This window comes from Sorex fumeus, unplaced genomic scaffold, assembly GCF_029834395.1.
Source record: "Sorex fumeus unplaced genomic scaffold, SorFum_2.1 ptg000047l, whole genome shotgun sequence".
Lineage (NCBI taxonomy): Eukaryota > Metazoa > Chordata > Mammalia > Eulipotyphla > Soricidae > Sorex > Sorex fumeus.
Genome location: NW_026606104.1, coordinates 14,629,434 through 14,651,605, shown reverse-complemented (window position 1 = coordinate 14,651,605; position 22,172 = coordinate 14,629,434). Strand labels below are relative to the sequence as shown.

Sequence of the window (22,172 nt, the reverse complement as noted above, 5' to 3'; positions counted from 1 at the left end):
TTTAGCACTGTAGCACTGTCCTCCCGTTGTTCATTGATTTTGCTTGAGCGGGCACCAGTAACGTCTCCATTGTGAGATTTGTTACTCTGTTTGGCATATCGAATACGACACGGGGAGCTTGCCAGGCTCTGCTGTGTAGACGGGATACTCCTGGTGGCTTGCCAGGCTCTCCAAGAGGGACAGAGGAATCGAACCCGGGTTGGCTGTGTGCAAGGCAAATGCCCTACCTGCTGTGCTATAGCTGAAAAAAATTACCCTAAGTTACTTACTTTTAATTTTAGCTTACTAAAAAGTTACAAAACCAACCAGGCCTTCAATAATAAGTTGTACTTTCATAAAATTGTTTTAGAAAAAGGTAAGCTAAAAATAGTGCTCAGTAGTGAAATTCTCAATGCCTTTTTATTCCTAAATGTCTGAAAAACAAACCTATTTTCTCATTAAAAAAATTGAGATTCAGTCCAAAATATGCCGGAAAACCTAAACTTTAAATAGCTTAAAAAACTGAGCATGATGGTGTAATAAAAACCGATCTCAGGGCTGGAGAGGCAGTCCAGAGATTAAGACGCTTGCCTTGCATGTAGCCAACACAGTTCTGAGCCCAAGAACTGTGGTGAGCAGAACTGGGAGGAACTTCTGAGAATAGTAGGGTGTGGCCCAGGCCCCCAAACAAACAAAGAGAAAAAAATAGAAACAAAAACAAAAAACAACTAAAACTAATGTGAAAAGAGAATTCAATTCTTTGTGGTGAGACTGCTGTTAATTACTGTAACACTGAATATCAGTTTACCATACTAATATGGGAATTGGGCAGATAAATGGTAAATGGTAACATGGATCACCCATGCCAAGGGCAAGTTGGCATGGTTTTATTTAATATTTGCCACACCTAGCATGGTGCTCAGGGGACCATGCGGGGTGCTGGGGATCAAAATTGGGTCAGCTCCCCGCTTGCAAGGCAAGCACACTACCTGAAGTACTGTATCTCCTGTGCCCTGTCTTGGTGATTTTTATAATGAACTTGAACCGCTGCCATTCAGATCTTTAAAAAAACAAGCTTCTTGGTGTATGTTGTCACAATTAGAATAATCTGTTGAAGACATTTATATTTGTTTCCTTTGAAGAAATCAGCTCATACATATATTGATGCTGTAGACAAACCACACAAGGGAAGTTATTTTAAGCCACTGTGAAATTTCTTTAGTGACTACAATTTCACGCACAGTTAGCTTAACCTCCATTTCATCCTTCCGTGTTCCACACACTAGTAGCATTCTGTTTCTGATAGGCCTAGGCTGAAGCCTAAAATTTGCCACCACCCTGAATAACACTGCTGAAACTGACTTCAAATTACTCTGAAACTGGCTAAAGAATTTCCATGTAAATGGAAAATAACGTTTGGATGTACTTTTACCAGAATTAAGAAATCTCATGTGACTTACTTAAAATTTGCTTGCTTGTGCTTCAATAAAGTGAAATTTAACATATTCTTTTTTTTTCTCTTTCTTATTTTTGGGGCCAACCTGGTGCTGCTCAGGAGAAACTCCTGGCATTGCTTGGGGCGGGGGGTGCCAAGGGATTAAACTGGAACAATCACATGCAAGGCAAGCACCATAGCCTCTGAACTATTTCTCTTGTCCCTGTTAATATATTCTTTAAAAAATAACAACTTACCGTAATTTTGTGATAGTTTTTCCTATTGTCATTTTGAGATAAGATACAAAAAAGTATGAAGGATTAAACACACGGGGCCCTGGAGTACAACAGCCCAGATGAAGCCTGGTTCTACCACTAACTGTGGGAACTCTGGGCAGACCACATCCTGTTTTCTCATTTGATAAACAGAGACAACAGTGTCTAGAATTGATACAAGGATTGATAGTAAATATAGGTAAAACAGGCTAGCACAGCTGAGCCAATGTAATAATCACAACAAGATGAAAAGGTCCTGGAGTAATATGCTACTCTAAATTCTGGGATGAAAATTCAGTTCTTTCAAAAACAGAGGAAGGGGATAAAGTTCTAAATAACCATTCATGGTAATATTATTTCTGTCTCTGGCTGGTTCAGAATGCATGAAAACATAAAGACAGACATGAAGCCACACATACAAAGTCAACAAAGTCATGCTAGCTAAAGTGGAAGGAATCAAATTATATTCTTTATTCCCCCTTTAAAATGCATTTTCATTTAGACACTGTGATCTGCAATTATGCCCATACCAATTTTTAGACATAATATGTTGCATCACTAATTTCACACTAATGCTTAAATATAGGACCAGAACTACAATACTGAAGCATGGGAACCAAACTATAATACCTAGTATTAATAGTTATATAATACCTAACTATATTCTTAAATTTATTTTAGGTACTAGTTGGGGCCATGTTTGGGACTAGTGTACTATAGTCGTTGTTGCATTAAGTTTTTATAATATTATTTGAAACAGAGATTTTTCAGTGAAAATAAAAGCCTTTCATTAAATACCTGTGCTGCTGTTTTCCGAAACTAATATGTGTACAATTAGATGAGCTGCAATCTAGACTTACACATACACGTGAATGAGACCAAGATGTTCCAAAGTTCAAATAGATCTCTCCTCAATTTGTAATTTTTAAAATCTCATTTGAGGTCTTCTCCTCCAGAATTTTCTTAAACCACTGAAACTTGTAAGTATCAGATTAACACATAAATAGGCAGAAGTGTCAATAGGAAAACTTGAAATGATAATTAATTTGATAGCTCAGGGACCACTGTGGTGCCAGGGATTCAAACTAGGATCTGAGCTGCCTGCAAGACAAGTTCCTTACTTCCAATGCTATCTCTCTGGCCACTTCTATTTTTACTTTTTGGTTTTGGGCTATACCCAGGGGTGCTCAGGGCTTATTCCTAGCTCTGGTGGCTTAGGGATCACTCCTGATTGGGATGACCAGCAGGACAGAATCCAGGTCAGCCATATGCAGGGCAATTGCCTCACGTGCTCTGGCTCCCGTTTTTATTTTTAAAGCAAAATTGATGCCTCTGCTATCAATGGCTAATTTCAGCCTATTAAATGAGGAATAAGCATTCCTAAAAAAATGACAGATTTCATTTATATGGAGTCTGCAACTTAGCAGGAACCAAAATGAAGTCCTAGCAACATTTTTTTAATATGAGGCAAAAATGTTTGTATGTAAGCTATGATTTTCCTCTTCTATAAAGAATATATCCGCAGTTATTTACAGATACATATGGTCATCTCTAAGTAATGTTAATGTATTTGATAAAAGGCACTAGCATATACATATATACTAGATATTTTACTAATTAACTAGAATTATGCTTTCAAAATAAAGCCTAATAAAGCCTAGGCCACAGCTGAGATAGGAGAAAACACTGCACATTCTGCTACCTGTGGTCATGCATCAGTAGTATAAATGAGACAGATTGAATCAAGTATTACTTTCACACTTGAATGTGGCTTGAATCTAAATGCAAGCTTGTCCAACATGCCCTGCTTTCATATTCCTAGTAATATTTCTATGTATTTTCGCTATGCTTAGGTTCCACTAGGATTACTGAAATCATTTGCTGATATTGTGGAACAGCGTGATTGAAAAGGCTTCATTAGAAGCAGGTACATCTAAGAGGTGAGACACAAGGAATTAAAAAAACAAATCCCCCCAAATTAAAAAAAAATCCAACAGTGGAAATATAAAATATAGTTGATATAATAATCATCTTTACCTTATTAATTGCAAATGTTAACTCGCAACTTGTCTGTTATTATTGCACAAAAACTGGTGTCAGGTATCAAGATGCCACACATAGATCGATTAATAATGAAAAGTGGACAGCAACATAATTAACTGAAGAATCCAAGTTTGATTCTGCTAAAATTATAACACAAAACTGGAGTATGACAAAGGGTTCCCAAAAAAGAAAAAGAAGTTAACATTGCTTTTATATGCATGTGGTTTACAGTTTAGGCACAGCAGAAGGCCAACCTCTTAATTATCTCACCACTGGTCACAAAGATGTGTGTGTGTGTGTGTGTATAATTAAGACTTCATTATAGGGGTTGGAGCAATAATACAGCAGGTAGGGAATTTGCCTTGCACACAGCTAACCTGGGTTCTATACCTATGGACCGTTGAGCCTCACTAGGAAAAAAGCAAAAAACTTTCTTATAATAAAACTCTTGCTATCTTGTTATTTAATTCTTAAAAGCTTGGTGACTAAGGAATACTAATTATTGGTTCAGTAGAAGTTTGGGACCATAAAACAGCAGCTCAATGATAAAAACGGACTCATACAGATTCTTCCAGCAGTTTCTGGTTTTATTTTTGGGCTACACCCAGTGATGCTTGGGGATTGCTCTTGGCTTGGCACTGAGGAACGACTCCTGGTAGTGCTGCAGCGACCATATGGAACACTGGCGGGATGAAGTCCAAGTCTGCCATATGCAAGGCCTTACTCACTTAACTATCTCTCTGGCCATGGGAAATTTTTGGGGGGGAGTAGGCGGGGGAGTTTGGGCCACATTCGGCAATGCTCAGGAATTACTCCTAGCTCTACACTCAGGAATTACTCCTGGTGGTGCTCAGAGGACCATATGGGATGCTGGGGTTGGCTGCATGCAAGGCAAGTGCCTTACCTGCTGTGTATCTCTCCAGCCCCAGCCTCCAGCAATTTCTGATGATCTCATAAAGAACAAACCAAATTAAAAAAAAAGAAGAGGTCATATTAACTAAATTCTAGTTTAAAAAAATTATTTTTAAAAAGGTAGAAGAGGCAAGTGAAGGAAGTTGGGGTAAGGTTTGTTAAAAAGAAAAGAAAGTAGCCAAGACACACCTGTAAGTTTAGGAAATGGAGGTCAAATGGGTAGCACCCTACATTCTAAATCTTAAATCTACTTAAAATCAAATTTGAAAGACTTTAGACTTCATTTACATGCAATGAAGATCAATATATAATCAAAATCTTCTAAACAATAAAATGTATTATTGGTATGTGTGAATCTACGAGTTTAAAACAGAAGACTTTGACAGTCCATTCTTTAACAATGAAAACACAAATGACTAATATTAAATAGTGGGCTAATCTAACATGTTATTTTTTAGTTTTGGAGCCACACAGGGTGGTACAGTGGGGTCACATCTGGCTTGATGCTGAGGCGTTTGCTCCCTGGCAGTTACCACGCGATACTAGGGATCAAATATATGACCGCTGAATACAAAGCCTGTGCTCTAGTCCTTTGAATTATTTCCCCAGCACCTGAATTTAGTATTTTTAAGCCTGCCTACTTATTTTTCTTTTTTAGAGCTCTAAATGTTTTAGAAAAAAAAAATACTATCAATAAAGAGAAGATATAATTGCTATCTGAGAGCTTTACAAACCATAATTTAGCATGTACAAATGAGAGTATTAAATGGAAACAGTAAAAAGATGTTATGTTATTTTTTTCTCACCCAACATGGCAATCTCATTAATTTAGCTATATGTGGATAATATAATGTTCTTTTTTAGTATAGTTTGTAATTTAAAAAGATCAAAGGGCTTTAATAAAAAGAAAAATTTAAAAAGTTCACTACTAAGCCGAAAACAGACCGAGTAGTTTATTGCATAACTGAAATCTACCCAATTTTGGTTGTTTCCAGGCACTGACGGTGATGTTAAATGTTTGAAAGTCTTAGTAATAGATATGTAAATTAATAGACGAGATTTGTTATCTATAATTATGTGTGCAGCACTAGGCTTTCATTTCAAATTTCCTTGTAAGACTGGACTTTGATTACAAATAGATAAAAGCATTCATTACTTTTCCTCTGGCTTCACATGGCAGGAGTTAATAATACTGGAGAGAATTAAAAGCACCCTATAGTGACTCTCTAGGGGCTGGAGCGATAGCACAGCGGGTAGGGCGTTTGCCTTGCACGCGGCCAACATGGCCGACCCGAGTTCGATTCCTCCGCCCCTCTCGGAGAGCCCGGCAAGCTACCGAGAGTATTCGATATGCCAGACACAGTAACAACAAAGTCTCCAATGGAGACGTTACTGGGCCCGCTCGAGCAAATCGACGATCAACGGGAGGGCCTTTTACCTTTTTATAGTGACTCTCCAACTCCTCTACTAGACTGTTATGGTAGCCTTGGTTGAGGGTATGCAAATCCTTTTCCTTCTTTCCTTTTTGCTTTGATTGCTCTACTGCCAGGCAAGAAGTCGAGCTTCTGAAAAACTAGAGGCTTCTGTACGTACAGTTGACTATTTATTAACTTTTGATTTTCTTTTTGGGGGACTTATCTATTAACATTGCAGGGCTACATCCTGCTCTGTGCTGGACAGCTGCAAAGGGGACCAATAGGTGCCAGGGATTGAACTAGGGCCTCCTGCAGGCAAAGCATGCACTTGATCCAGCGTTAGCTCTCTGGCCCCATTCAGCAATTTAATATTTCACCTCATTCCAAGTAAATCATCAATGGACAGCTGCTATACATTAAGACATATGCCAGAAAACAATACCTTTTTACTTTCAAATTGTGCTTCTTCTTGACAGCAGCTTCTACAGTTGGGATCCAACTGAAGCAGATTGAATTGTCCAAGAAGATCACAGGAGCTACAGAGCAGGTTGCTGGAGTAACCTAACTCTCGGCATGCCTCTGATGAAAACTCAGCTCCAAAGGCAGACACCTGAAAATCAAAGAGGAGAAATTAAACTTAATTCCATTTTTTATGTTCAAAGCTTTCAAATCAGGAGAAACTAGAATTGTCAAAATCAAACACATTGCAGAAGAGTTTCTGAAATGTTCCGTTTAGACACAATTTTTTTTTTTTTTCTTGTTTCTTTGGGCCACACCTGGCTCAGGGCTTACTCCTGGCTTGGCACTTGGGAATCAATCCTGGTAATGTTCAGGGGAAGATTTACGGTGCCAGGGATCAAACCCAGGTCAGCTGCACACAAGGAAAATGCCTTACCCACTGTATTATTGCTCTGGTCCTAGACACAAATTCTTATTTAAAAAACTCTATAACCTTATTATGAATTATTGACTCTTCCACACATTCACTTTTTTAAAAAAAAAAGAATCTGTCATTTTTGGGGTAGAGAGATACTATAGCAACTAACATTAACTTCTAGGTCCCTTTCATAGACCACAGACTACATTCACACCCAGCAGGGAATGTGCGAGGAAGAGGATAACGTGATGGAAAACAGAAACACATCAGAAATTAAGCTTTGGGGGTTTAGGGTATTAGCTTAACTACTTAAGATGTGACCCCCTCCATGCCCCAAGATTTCAGGCAAGATAACCTCCCTAAGCTTTCATTTCTTTAATGACAATGCAAGGAGCAATGCCTCCTACACTGAATGTAACAGAGATGAAGTAAGATGATTTATGCAAGTAAGTCCATCAGAATGGCAAACAAATGTATACTAAGCGTTAGTTGTTTTCTGATGTCTCAGTGAGTGTGGTGTATGTCATCAGTCTAAGGTCTATACTCTTAACCGTCATTTAATTCCACCTTCTGCCACCTCTGTAGGTATTCTAGTTCATCAGTAATGCAACTCCTCAGAATATTCAATTGCGATCATTCTAATTTTTCTCTTTACTCTCTGTCACTTCAGAATTATTACTATAGTCTCATTTCTTTTCTGGGTGTGTGTCTCCCAAGCAGTGCTCAGGAGGCCTTTCCTGGAGTCTCTACTAAAGGAACCGAGGATGCTACTCTTGGGCCCTGAGGAGGGTGCTGGTCAATCACACCTGGGGTTCAGCAGCTGCATGTGAATCATTTGCCTTAATCCCCATCATTTGCTTTAATTCGCATACTCTCTCCTGTAGCCCTAGTATGGTTTCTGATTAGACTAAAGTTGCCAAAATTCACTAAAAGAAAGACATTCAAAAATTATTCTGCTCTATTTCTCTTTTCACAGCTCGCCCACTTCTAAGTATCTCTACCTGTTGCTGCTTCCCCATTTCTATTTTCTCTCTCTTCCCATCACAAACATATTTTAGACTTTCTCGCTCTAAGTCTACACATGTGACTGGGGCTTTATCCAGTCTCCATGGCTTTATACAGTTATTTATAGACAACTCCTGAGTCTTTTCCTTGAGTGTCAAGCTTTCAAGGCCACAGATTACCTGACACCTAATTAAGATGATACGCAGGCATAACAACCCCCAAATCCCTAACAGAAAAACTATTCTTCAAAGATCTCACTGAATTTTTTCTTTTGTTTGCTTGTTTGTTTTTGGTCCACACCTGGTGGTTCTCAGGAATCATTCCTAGTTCTGCACTCGGGAATCACTCCTGGCAGGCTCTGGGGACCCACACTGGCTGCATGCTAGGGAAACATCCTACCTGGTGTGCTTCGGCTTCAGTTCAAGGCAGTGGTTTTCCACCAACTGGTCCAGGACCAAAGACGATCCACAAGTCTAAGGTTGAAAGCCACTGTTCTACCTAGGTACTGCAGTATTCAAGGACCGGGGCTCTGACAGGGCCTAGCCACAGGCATACAAAGATTGAAAACCACGGGCATCAGGTATTGAATATCTTAGCAAAATGGCATTTTCTCTGTCCATCTGGTTGCCCGGGTCAATGACCCCAGCTGTCATCTCACAAGCAAGCTGATAACTATGCACTCCTAGTTGAGTTAGAGCTACTTAGGCACGCTCAAAGGGAGCGAGCACTAAAACCTCCATGTCTAATCTATGGACCAAGAGGCATGATTCAACAAAGTTGGAGCTAAGTCTTTTATCAATATCAGTAACTAAACCACGAGGTGCAAAGACAAGCCTTACAAGCTAATGGTTAGATTTCAAAAAATTGACTTCTGCACCATGTAGACTGCTTATTCCACCTGACCTTTTGATCACTAGATCTGTGAAAGACAGTTTTTTTTTTTTTTTTGCCACACCCTGCAATGCTCCGGGATTACTCTTGGCAGTGCTTAGGGGACCATATGAGGTGCTGAGGATCGAATCTGAATCTGGGTTAGCTTCGTACAAGACAAACACCCTAACCCACTGTACTGTATCTCTTGCCCATAAGTAGAAAGTTTAATAATAAATTGCTGGTAATTTTTACAAGTATTATTATAACACAACATTTTATAAACGGAGATTATAATTATTTTAGGGAACCCAAAAGAGAACAGAGGTTTGGTTAAAACACTTCTCTTGGATCCTGCAGACCCTGGTTCAATCCCTGGCACTGCATATGCTCCTCTGAACACTGCCAGTGGTCACTCCAGAGCACAGAGCTAGAAACAGCCCTGGAGCACTGTCGGGTTTGTTATCTACCCCGCAACTCCCTCTCCACATATACAGAGCAATTAGCAGGGTATAAACCAGGTTGGTGATCACATTTCACAATAGTAAACGGTTGGTCTTATTAGTATTTTTGCTAGAACAGATGGGGCAGTTCTTCCCCCAGGCAACCGATTTATGTTATGAAGCTTTCCATTCAAATGTTGTTCATTATCAGAAGACAGTAGGCAACCGTAGCTGGGTGTCAGAAACCTCTCACTAGCTGCACGACTCTTAACAAATTCCTACTGTGACATAGGCCTATTTTCCTCATGTTTTGTGAGGTTTGTATAAAACAGAAGCATTAACCACACTGTGCCTGGGGAACACTTCAGGGATGATGTCAAACTGTCAGGGCCAGGAAGGAGTACTTTGAATGCACAAGGTTAAAAGTCAAATCAGATCTCCTCAAAGGTTAGCTTTGTTTTTAGTTTTGAACTTGCAGTGCTTGCTGTTGATTGCATGCCCTTTTCTGGCGCTTACATAAAACTGGCCTGTGGTGTGAGGGACTGAACACACAAAAGCCGTGGGGCTCAAATGACAAGCTGTCAGAATTGCGCTCGGCACAGCTGAGACCCTGGGATTAGAACTCATGCTCGTAGATTTGCAAGGTAGGAGCTCTAAACCACTGACCCATTCCTGAGGGCCTTAAAATTTAGAGTTCTCAATAAGAAGATTAGGAATTCAACAGGCAGAGTTTACAGAAACTCAGAAAGTCTATCTTTTAGAGTGGCTAAGTCTGATGGCTAAGTCTGTATGTAAGTTAGGATACTCTGCCATATGGGGACTATTTTCAGAAAAAGAACTGAAAGTTGATTCCTGTTTCAGTCTAGTAGCAGTAGTATGACAGACAGTACTAATTTCTAGGAGGTTTCTGAAAGCAGAATACAAGAAGCCCAGTTCACTTCTCAAATACAACTTGAAATGGGAGTATTAATAATAAAGAGACAGATCTGTGAAGCACATTAAAATACAATGCTGGAAGTTTCCCAGCTGGCTTATTATGTCCAGGTTTCAGAGCACTGTTTGTTGAGTCCTTGTTCCACTCATTAAATGTTTCACTTTTATGTCAGATACCAAATCATGTTATGTTACTAGGGAGAAACAGCAAACGGGAAAGATGTGATGGTCCTTTCCTATAGAGCTTCAATCAACACCATGAACTGTGAAAGGAGCCTGTTAGGTAAAGTACTGATTACCACTGGAGCACAAGGAAGATGGAACTCTTGGGTTGGAAAGAGTATGGGGGTAAGGAACTTGCCTTGCATGCAACCAATCTGGGCTGGATGATCCTGGCACCACAGGTGTTCCCCAAAGCAATGCTAGGAGTAAGCCTTGAGCACAGGCAACTGTAACCCAACCCTTCCCTCCCACCAAATAAATATTCCTCCCCTTGGAGTTCAAGGATGCATTCCTAGGTTGAAGAGATAGTATAGGGGATGAGGCACTTATGGGTCCTATGCGCAGAGCTAGGAATAGCCCCTGAACAGTCAATGTCACAAACAACCCTTGCGCCCCTGGTATTCTCTCCTTCCACCTCAAAAAAAGCTTTTCTAGGGAAAGTCATTTATCAGCTGTAAACTGAAGGATCAGGGGGTATGCAGTATAAGAATTTTATTTTTGTTGTTAGGTTAAGAGAAAAGGAGAGGAAGAACTGAAGCTCAGAGGCAGTGTCTGTGCAGTAGCAACACCATGTTCAAAGGCAAGGTGAGGGAGAACATAGAATATACTAAAATAAGTGACTCTCCATTCTCGATCTCTCCCATTTCCTAACCCAGTGGCGTTAAATGTTGAGAATTAAGCCTGGATAAACCACCAGTACTACTACAAACAGGGTTTGTTAAGACTTAAATCTAAAAGCAGAAGGGCAAAAAAGAGCTGTACCTAAGGGAAGGATGCAAGGATGGCTCAACTGGAGTATGGGAGAGGGTTGGTATTTCGGTGGTGAGTGTGGTATGGTAACACAGTACCCCTAAAACATGTAAATATTTTTAATCTTGTAAATTGCTCAATAAATACAACATTTTAAAAAAAGGAAACAACTGAGTCATTTTCTTTTCCTTCGATTTTGGAACACAGTCAACAGTGCTTAGGTATTATGCAGTGCAGGGGAATAAACTTGGTGCTCCCATATGCAAGACAAGAGCTTTACTGCTGAGGTACATCCCTAGGTGTTAAGAGTTTATATTCCCTCATTTAGCTTTAAGGCTACATCTGGTGGTGCTCTGGGATTGAGCCCGGGCATCCCACAAACAGAATAGGTATATGGCTCACTGAGGTATCATTCTGGCCCTAATATAGAAGTGGTTTCGTGACAGATTGAAATTTCAGAAAGGTGACTGTAGATACAAGACTAGATTAGAAAAGAACAAAATATGATGGAGAGACCAGAAATGGAAGCTGCGTGCTCATTCCATGCAAGGATGACCTGAATTTAGACAACACCAGTGAACACAGAATTAAGTGGCTGCACTTGGATTTGGAGGGTAAAAGGGAACAGAATTATTTTTCAGTTTGGATTCTGTGAAGTCATTGCTGGACTGTTTGTACTTTTTTTCATGGGACTCTCACTCTCCCATGCAAAAATGGAGTCTGTTTCACCATTCCTCTAACCTACACTAGTCTTGGTTTGATCTAACAAATAACACATGCCAGAAGTAATGGCTTCCATGGCTAGGCCTTAGATGGAATTTTGCTCTTTGGAATGCTGCCTGAGGAGGCCATGGTAAGACAAGTCTGTCCCACTGGAGGAGGCAAGGTTCAAGGAGAACCAAGCCATCTTGCCTGGCGGCACCATCAATAAAGTCATCTTGACTTTGAGTTCAGACAACCTACTACCTCAAGAGAGCTGGAAAGAAGAGGCCAGAGAAAAACAGAGGCACCGTTAAGCAGATTCACAAAATTATGAGAAGTTATTAAGCCATTCAACCTTTCTGTAATGACATAACCTTAGATAACTGAAACTTTAGATAATTGAAAGTCAAGAGGCAAGAACATGTAGAGGGGGTCGGAGTGCTACTATAGAGGGTAGGGTAAAGTACTGCCTTGCATGCAGGATTCAATCCCCAGGACCCCATACGGTACCCAGAGCTAACACAGGAGTGATCCCTGAGTGCAGAACCAGGAGAAATAAGCCCTGAGCACTGCCGGGTGTGGCACCCGAACAAAAAATTAAGTTCAGAACTAAACTGATATACTGGTGTTTGAAATAGTACGGCGGGCAGGGCATTTATCTTACTCGCAGCTGATCTGAGACCGAATCCAGATATTCCCCATACGGTCCCGGAAGTCCCGCGTTAAGCCCTGAGCAGAGCCGGGTGTGGTCCAACTTCTCAATACGCGGATATAAGACCGGTTTAAAAGCTCCCAGCACAACTCTCACTTAAAAAGTTTTATTACTCACTGAGCAAAACACGCACAGCAAAGTTCTCAGGAGTTAACCGGTACTTGTTTTATGAAGGAAGCGAAAATCAAGTCAAAAACTCGTCTTCCCTCAAAGATTAGGAACCATCTGTTCCATTAACGGAGCAAAATGAGATGCAAAAGTCCGTTAACCCCGTGTGACCTTAAACGAAGTGAAGTCTATCGTCTTAGAAAAGCAATTTAAGAATTAAAAAGCATGCTTTGTGATGGAGCGGCTTCTTTTTATTGCAGAAGCTTCTTTAAAGCCACACATTCCACTTAAGTGCATACAACAGTATAGGGACTGCCGAGGTGAAGAGGCGAAGTCAACGTGTCTCACAAGAGGAGTAGCCACTAACTGAGACAATGATCCCGGCGATCAGGATGTGCTGCTTAGTCCAGACTTAGTGGCTTTCCTAAGTTTGGGGGGTGGGGGTGGGGGTCTCGTCCCTGGGTTTCTTTACTTGGAAGAAAATCCCCATTTCCTACCCAGACTGCCTGCCCATTTTCTTTCCTCACCGTGTGATGTATCTGCAGCTACGCAAGAGAAGGTGAATACACCGTGTGATGTACCTGCAGCTGGGCAAGAGATGAATACCAAGGTGCGTCCGAAACTCGGACGAGGGAGGACAAGGATCAAGGAAGGCGCTAAGCCACGTCGCAGCCGGCCGCCGCCTTGGGAAGCCCACGCCTCCCACCCCGCTCGAGCGCCTCCGAACGCATTTCGGAATTCAGTGTCCCTGATCGCAATCCCTCCTACCGGCCCCGAGGTTGCGGTGTAGATGAGCCCCACTCACCGCTTGAAGCACGGTAGCCAACAGCATCCGCAGCCCAAACGCCGGCAAGAGCCGCGCGCCGGAGCCGCCCGCCATCGTTCCCATCTTCCGTAGGTCTCGGTGCAGCGAGGACCTCTGTGCTAGGGGTGTCCACTCCCAAGCCGGATCCAAAACCGGACGTTAGGGCCACTCTCGTCAAAGCGCCTATACTTCAGAGACTGGTAATAACCTGAAGACATATACAAGCTTAAAGGGGCTGGAGAGTCTTTATACTTAATATACATACGACGTCTTCGGGTCCGTTTGGCAACTCAAATCAGGCACTTTGCTAAACTCCCCCAATCTGCGCCTCTCGGGGTTCCTTCCATTCACGACATTTCCTCAAGCCGCCGAGAGCCCCGCCTTCGTCAGTGTCGACCTGCCCCTCCCCGCCCTTTGCCGGGTTTATCCAATCGAATGTCGTCATGGTTGAGATCTACGGCAAAGGAGACCAATCGTAGCGCGAACCGAAAGCGAAGCCGCGGGGCGCTGTGGTCCAATAAGCACAACCCAACGGGAGCCGAGGGCGGAGCTTCTGGTTGCCGAGCAGCGTACGTGGATGCGTGCGCGTGGTGGCGGAGAGGGCGGGCCAGGGGGCGGGGCCGAGGGCGGCGCAGCCGCAGCCGCAGCGCTGGCGGTGGAGCGCGCGGCCGCGAGCAGAGGGAGGGTTCGGGAGGAAGCGAGGCGAGCAGGCGGGCGGGCGGGCTGGCTGGCGCGGGGGTCGGCAACTGAGGCTCGGAGCGGAAGGCGAGAGCCCGGCGCCGGCTCCGCGCTGCCTTTTGCTGCGCGGGCTTGTGGAAGGGGCGGCCGTTGAGTGGTCGTCGGAGAAGCGAGCACGGGCAGCGTTGGTGCTAGCGCCCGAGGGCGGGGGGCTGGGGAGACGAGAAGGGGGGTCGCTGCGGTGCTTCTCCGGCTGTCGCGCTCTCCTGGCCTCGCCCCCGGCGGGGTGGGCAGCTCTCGGCCGGCATCTCGCTCGCCTCCGGGGTCCCGCTCCCCGCCCCCCGCGGTATGTCTTGATCCCGAGCGGCGGGTTTCATGGGGCTCCTCAGGATTATGATGCCGCCCAAGTTGCAGCTGCTGGCGGTGGTGGCCTTCGCGGTGGCGATGCTCTTCTTGGAGAACCAGATCCAGAAACTGGAGGAGTCCCGGTCTAAGCTAGGTAAAAGGCGCGCTGCAAGGGGCTGGTCCGGGGAGGGGGGCGGCGTCGCCATCCGGGCTGCTGGGCGTCCGTCTGATCTGGGATCTCTCTCTGGGGCTCCGAGACGGAGCAAGCTTGCAAATAAATAGATAAATAAATAAATAGAATAAAATTAAAAGGGGGGTGGGGAGCTCGGACTCGCGGGAATGCACGCTCCTAGAAGCGTGTGCATGAACCTGGAGTGGAGCGCCGGGCGCGCGAGGTCACGGGACGGAGCGGGGGGTGGTGGTGGTGGTGGTGGTGGTGAAGGGTGGGTTCCTCGGAACCGAGAGGCCACCCCCGAAGTGAGCGATCGGCAAGCGGAGAGCAGGAGCACGAAGTCTGCGGGGCGCGGGCGCTGCCGGCGGAGACCCGCGCCGCGCGGTAGCTGCTGGGGGAGGCGGACGATCCCGGGCGTGGGGCGTTCTCCGGTGCGCCCTTGGGCACCCTGCACGCGTGATTTTGGGGAGCTGCTGAGCAGCGTCGAGGGGAATGCAGAAGGGGTAAGCGGGTGGGCGTGAGGGTGGGTAAAAGCAACTCGCCGTGGGGAGCTCCCGCGCTTGTTCCGGGGGCGGCGAGGGCACCAAGCGACAGTCCGGAGGAGCAGAACTGCCCGAGTCGGACGGGATTGCAGATTTCAAAACCTCTGAGCTACCCAGGACTATGGGGGCGTCTCAGGGCCTCTCGGAGCGTCAAGAAGCTGCCAGATATCTTCTACTGGAGAGGGAAGAGGCAGCGTTCTTTGCCCCAGGCGACTCCAGAAAAATATGAGCTTACGCCGAAAGGGAATTTCAGAGAGGTATATATAAGTGCGAAAGGAAAAGCAAGACTGTGCACACGTTGAAAAATAAAGCATTGAGCAATCGATTTAGACCCTCTTGGAGTTCACAGTGATTGCTTACCGCGTGGTTGAAGTGCGCCGAAGTACGCAGAGTCCGAGTGGGAGTTGTGAAAGATCAGAAAGTGCAAGGATCACGGGCACCCTCAGCGTCAGGGGGCCGGGGCATTTGCAAAGAGCTCGGAGTGGGAAAGAAGTTTTGAAAGACTGCCAGCGGTAAATTTTGATTTAAAAATGTACCTGGCACTCAAAAATAAGCTCCGTGCTGTAATTTGAATGTGGAGACGTAATACGAAGTGTTTATGCATGCACGTCCACCCTTAGCTGCATTTTAAATGTGTGTATGTATTTGGAGATCCGAGCAATAAAATACCGGTAACAGTATAATTTAGTCTAAAGAGCAACAACTAGAAGCTGCAGGTGGCGATTCATTATGGGAAATGTAGCAGAAAATAGTATTAATGTTACATATTTTGTGGTTTTGAGTACTCTTTGCAGAAAGCTGTGGAGGTTGTGAATTGCGGGGGGGGGGGAGGGGAGGGGAGGTAGGGGTGTGTGTCAACTGCTTCGGAAACTTGATGTGACGCTGAAATTGAGGAGTAAAGATTAATCCCAGCCCTCAGCTCTAGGGTAAAATTTATTTACTTAGTATAGTCTTGAAGAGATATTAAACTTACTATGATTTTATTAGTATGTGGCATATGTGGAAAATAGTCACTTTAAATATTGAATGGTGGCCAAGATGCTCTTTCTTATTGTTGGATTCACTTGGGGACATTCATGCTCATATTCTGGCATCTTTAAAGATCTAGAGAGAAAGGGCTCTTTTTAGGGAAAGTTGAAAGTTAATTTGAAAATTTAAATTTCTACCTTTTGTTATATTGTTATTTGAATTTTGAGTTTTCTAGACACATTACAGTGGGTTAGGGTAGCTTAGTTTTTCCTTCCTTTATTAACACTTTTTAACATTTTTAAGTGATTTTTATTGATTAGCATACCGACGTAAATGATTTTAAAAGTTCTCTGATGGTATGGAAAGCCACAGGTAGAAATGAACCCGCTTTTTCCTGAGTGTGTGTGTGGGGGGGGGGTGTGTGCACGAGTGTGTGTTGGAGGTGTGGGAGGCACACTCACTTGTGCTATGGGCTGGGGTTTATTCCCTGCTTTTTGTTCCTGGGTAGCTCCTGGGGATGCCTTTGGGCTGGGGGTGCCAGGCAGTGCCAGGGACTAATTAGAGTCCTCCTTTGCAAGTGAGTAGGCCTTTGAGGTGTCTCTTAGGCTTTTTCTCCCCTTTTGTTTATTGGGCCACACCTGACTGTCATCAGGTTACTTTTGGCTTTGTTCTCAGGGATCACTTCTGGTTGGCTCTGGGACTCATACAGGGTACCTGGGATAGAATCCGGCTTAGCCCTGTGCATAGCAAGAGTCTTACCCACTCTAAGATCTCTCCATCCCTCTCTGACTTTTTTTCCTGATTTTTTTTTAACAAGAAAAAACCTTTAAGTTCCACCAGTATTGTAAATGTGAATCCAAAGAGACAGTCCTCAAAAATGAATGAAGTGGACGAGCCTTAAATACAAAGCACTTAAAGGAATGAAACATTCTCTGGAGATGCAAAATCATGACCAAAAGAAAAAAAAATGTTATCAGCAGTCTTTTTGTTTTTCTTAAATGAAGTCTTTCAATAACAATACTAAAACAGATGTCACCAGTTAGTAATCTTCCTTAGAAAGGGAAGAAAGAAGGAGGCATATTTTGATAACCAGACTGTTGTGTACTGGGCACTTTGATGTGTGATATTCTCATTTCATTTTCCAAGAATAACAACAAAAAGCCATTTATACAGATGTGGGAACAGGCTTGCATTTTATAAAACTTGATCGTATTGGTAGTGTAAGTGGCAGAGCCATGATTGCACCTCGGTATGTTGGTTCCAAATAAAGTGCTCCTTTAATTATGCCAGGCTGCTTGGGACTTTTTATTGCCATTATTCTAACATTGAGCAGTTTAAGTAGAATTTTAAAACTGCAATGCCAGTGCTTAATTGCATTTATTTCTAAGAATTAATATCATTCTGAGAAAATCCAATTACTGACACAACGGAATTGCTTAGAATAATATTTTGCCCTCTTGTTTATACCTGTATAATGAACATAATTATATTATCCATTGAAAAGACTAAAATAGATAACAGTTCTGCTATAGGAAATAATCTATGGTAGTATTTTTTGTAACTGTTAAAGTAGCACTGTAGTACTGTCCTCCCATTGTTCATCCATTTGCTCGAGCGGGCACCAGTAACATCTCACAACCAATCGTGAGACTTGTTACTGTTTTTGGCATATTGAATACGTCTCGGGGGAGCTTGCCAGGCTTTGCTGTGTGGGCAAGATACTCCCGGTAACTTGCTGGGCTCTTCGAGAGGGGCGGAGGAATCGAACCTGGGTTGGCTGCGTGCAAGGCAAATGCCCTGTCTGCTGTGCTATTGTACAGCCCAACAATTAAAGTACAATATTAAAAAAATATTTTATTTTTGGCATTAGGAAAGCTAGTGTTTGTCCTTAAAAGTAGTTTTTAGGGGACCTGAGTGATAGTACAGTGGTGTTTGCCTTGCATGCGACAACCCGGATTCAATCCCTGGCACCCTATTTGATACCATGACCCTGCCAGGAGTGATTCCTGAACACAGAGCCAGTAGTAACCCTGAACCCAGGGGTATGGCCCCAAAACAGGAAACAAACAAACAAAAAACAAGTTTTCTTTTTCAAAGGACTTGTTACAATTTCTTTACATTGCCTTGATTTGGGAGTATATTTTTCAAAGAACTTTTTAATATTGCTTTACAGTTAATATTGCATACAATTGCTTTACATTGCCTTGATTTGGGAGTACCTTGGTGGTGAAAGCTCTAATAAACAGAAGATATATTACAGACCTAGGTATATTCATTGCCCAACCAGGCAAATTATATAAAGAAGGAATTCGGAAAATACCCAACAGAATACAATACAGTTTTGTTTTAAGTAAATATGGTTCCACCGTCTACATTATACTCTGTGACTGCCATATTTTCCCCCATTTAATAGCATAACTTTCTTTCCAGTTCAAAAAATATAAATTTCACTGACATGTTTGAAAAGCTGTGTAATGTTCCATAGGGTCCATATATCCTAAATTATAAAACTTTATGTCAACAATGTACATTTGGTTTGTTTTCAGCTTCTTTAAAAAAATTAATTTCTTTCATGGTATTATATACCTGTTCTTCAGACTGTTTGTATTTGTGGACCAGTACCTATTCCTGCATACTGGTCCATGGAATTGGCAGTTAAGACCAAAACTGTAGATAGACCATTGGTTTTCAACCCTTTCACACCTGCAGACCAGCACTGATCCGTGGACTAATGGTTAAAGAATGCTGTTATAAACAATGTTAAAAGAAACACACCATGTATGTGTTCATGTAACTTTGTATGTGTTGTCATTTTTTATTTTGGGATATACCTAGCAGTGCCTGGGCACTGTTTTCAACTTGGGGCGTGACTGTCTCTGAGCTGTGGGAGCATACAATGCCAGGAGGACAAAATCTGGGCTCAAACCTGGTACCTCCGCACAGAGTATGCCTTCCATCCTTTTGAGCTATATCCCTGGGCTGTTGTCACTTTTTACTAGGATAAATTATTTTATATGTGGGATTATTAGGGCAAAGGATATATGTATTTTGCATTTTGTCAGGTTTTTATATGTTGTTTTAGAAAAATATATACTTTCCAGAAGGTTAGGTAATTTATACTGATAACACATTTACACACACTGGATTCTACCAGTTTTTCATTTTGCTACTCTGAAGCTGTGAAATATATGATGTTGTATTAATTTACATTTCCTTCACTTCTAATTAGGTTGAGTATTGTTAGTTCATTTTCATTTGTCTGTTGGGTTATTTTATCTAATCAGTTAATTTTAGTTTGATATTAGAATTAGTAATCCTCTATTTTGTCATATTTTTCTTCATTTGTTCTTTGAGTTTATGGTATATTTTGCTTATACAGAGTTATACAACTTAGTCAAATCGATCAATTCAGACAAGTAGGTTTTTTCTGTTCCTTAATTCTGTAACTAAGATTATGTGCATTCTCTATATTTTGTTACGGTATTTTGTGGCATTTTAATTTTTATAATTAGGTTTTCAAGACACTTGTTCATAGAGACATTGCCATTTCTTTCAATGAATAGCCAATATGGAAAATACTATGTTAATTCATTTCTTTCACGCTGTTCCAACTCATCTTTGATAGTATGTATTCATATGTCTTGTATAGATTTTGGATTTCATTCAACATGAAGCTTGAGAATTTAATTTAGGTACGTTAGGAAAAAAATTATCTGGGGTTATGTTGAAATGAGTCAGTATTATTAAAATATATACTTAATTTTTCTGATAAGAAATAGAAGGCAGCATAGAGTCAAAATAAATAGTTTTTTAGCTGTGTCCAGAATTGTGCATTTCGGAGTATATTGCTTTAGAAAATACACTTCTGGGTCATGGATGCAGCCATGTTGTCCAACACTTGCTTTTCAGGTGTCAGGTCTTTTGATCCCTAGCACTGCCCCCAACTCCAAACCAAAAAAATTATTCCTTTCTGAATCTCAAGAGTGTGCTGTTGCTAATGCTGGCCAACAGAACAGTTTAATGGAGCCTTTGCTATGTAAATATGAGAATGGTGTGTTTGATGATTTTATTTTGTCTGGGGCCTCAACATTTCAGATATTTGCTGATCATATGCTTGTGATTGCACCAGGAATAAGTTCATGAATATACTAGAACTGTGGTTTTCAACCACCAGTCTGTGGAATGACGTGGTCCATAGTCCAAACGTGAAAAGCCACTTTTCAGAGTCTAATTCAGTGTATTTTAGTTGCCTAGTATTGAACTAGTACCAATCCATTCTAATGAAAATCACTTCATTAGAATATAATTTTTTATAAAAGACAGTAATTCAGAGAGGATTGTATGTTTGTCTTCACTGGTGAGAATTGTTGTGTTCTTAAAATCCTCCTAAACTAACTGCAGGGCCAGAGTTAAGACTTTTCTCTTTGTCTTATTTATTTTTTTTATTTTTATTTAAAATTTTTAAATTTTTATTTAAAAATTTTTATTGAATATCCATACCATTACAAAGCTGTTCCCATAATTGGGTTTCAGTCATACAATGATCCAACACCAATCCCTCCACAAGTGTACATTTCTATCTCTCATTTCCCTTCTACCATCCCTCAACACTTTCTGCATCCACCCCCCACCCCCAGCCTGTCTCTATGGCAGGCACTTTTCTTCTTTCTCTTTTGTGCATTATGATTTGCAATACAGATACTAGTTCACCATGTTTGTTCAGGGTGTTCAGTATTTTTAATGGGAAGGTAAGGCTGGAGTAGTTTTTTAACTGTGTGACAGCTTTGGGATGTGGTTATGACTGCCAAGGCTTTCGGAAGTATAGGGAGGTGGGGGGGGAGGTAGCCCATTCCAACCCCGAGAAGGCCTGGAGACTTCAGTCACAAAACCCGGGTACCAGAATTTTCAGCAGATTATATCTCACTGAGGTCAGTCATGAGATAGGAGTCTGGCTGGGGGCTTGGTGGCAATTTTGGATTGAGGGAGCAAGTGGCTACGTGGGCACCAGGTTGATGCACCACCACTCTGATTTAACCCCTCTCTGTTCAACCTTGTGTAGGTCCTAGATTAACTGCTTTTGATCTCTTTCAAGATTTATTTATGGGTTCCTACAGCAAGGTCAGTAAAAGAGCTTACATGGTAGCTTTGCATTTGGTTTGTGGGGATGACTGCCGGTGCTTCCAGGAATATAGAGAAAGTGGGGGGCTCATTCTGACCCTGAGAAAACCTGGAGATTTCAGTTACAAAACCTGCATACCTAAATTTTCAAGAGATTAATATCTTGGGCTGGAGCGATGGGCGTTTGCCTTGCATGTGGCCAACCCGCCTGACCCAGGTTTGATTCCTCTGCCCCTCTCGGAGAGCCCATGGAAAATCCTGGCAAGCTACCCGTGAGGTATTCAATATGCCAAACACAGTAACAGGTGTCACAATGGAGATGTTACTGGGCCCGCTCGAGCAAATCAATGAACAATGGGAGGACAGTGACAGTGACAATATCTCGTGAGGTCCATCCTGAGACTGTGGAGTTTGTTCAGGGACATGGCGGCAATTTTGGATAGTGGAAGCAAGTGGCTGCCAGGGGCTCTGCTTGGGTGGACACCAGACTGACCCGCCCCCCCCCGCGCCCCCCCATTTACCCCAGTCTGTTCAGCCGTGTGCAGGTCCAAGATTAACTGTGGCTTTTGATCTCTTTCAAGATTTATTTATGAGTTTCTGAGGCAAGACCAATAAATGAGCTTATATGGCAGAGTTGGAAGTGGTTTGTGTACACGACTCCCACATACCGAAACTTTTGTCCATTTAATTTCTTGGGGAACTTGGTCCCAAATTGTTGGGGTCCAGTCAGAGGCACAGTGACAATTTGGGAGCGCTAGGAAGCCTGAAGGCACCATCAGGTTGCTGATGCACTTGTCCTGCAGGTACAGGTTGAGCTGCTGGCAGCACCACACCCCTATAACAGGTCTCTAGGATTGGTTGC

At 42.6% G+C, this 22,172-nt stretch overlaps 2 protein-coding genes across 3 annotated transcripts in view; one reads left to right on the top strand and one right to left on the bottom strand.

Annotated features, from left to right (window-relative positions):
• Positions 1–13,837, bottom strand: part of SELENOF (selenoprotein F) — a 28,371-nt gene extending 14,534 nt beyond the window's left edge. Inside the window, exons 1-2 of the mRNA XM_056123678.1 lie at positions 13,487–13,837; positions 6,502–6,669 (exon numbers count right to left, since the gene is read on the bottom strand). Of these exons, the coding sequence (XP_055979653.1) occupies positions 6,502–6,669; positions 13,487–13,570 (252 nt within the window). The 5' untranslated portion in view covers positions 13,571–13,837. The remainder of the gene's footprint in view (positions 1–6,501; positions 6,670–13,486) is intronic.
• Positions 13,838–14,141: 304 nt separating this feature from the next.
• HS2ST1 (heparan sulfate 2-O-sulfotransferase 1) overlaps positions 14,142–22,172 on the top strand; it is a 145,608-nt gene continuing 137,577 nt past the window's right edge. The window contains exon 1 of one of the 2 annotated variants that reach the window (XM_056123676.1): positions 14,142–14,663. In XM_056123676.1, coding sequence (XP_055979651.1) covers positions 14,540–14,663 — 124 coding nt within the window. In that variant the 5' untranslated portion in view covers positions 14,142–14,539. The remainder of the gene's footprint in view (positions 14,664–22,172) is intronic. The other variant, XM_056123677.1, reaches the window with a different exon arrangement.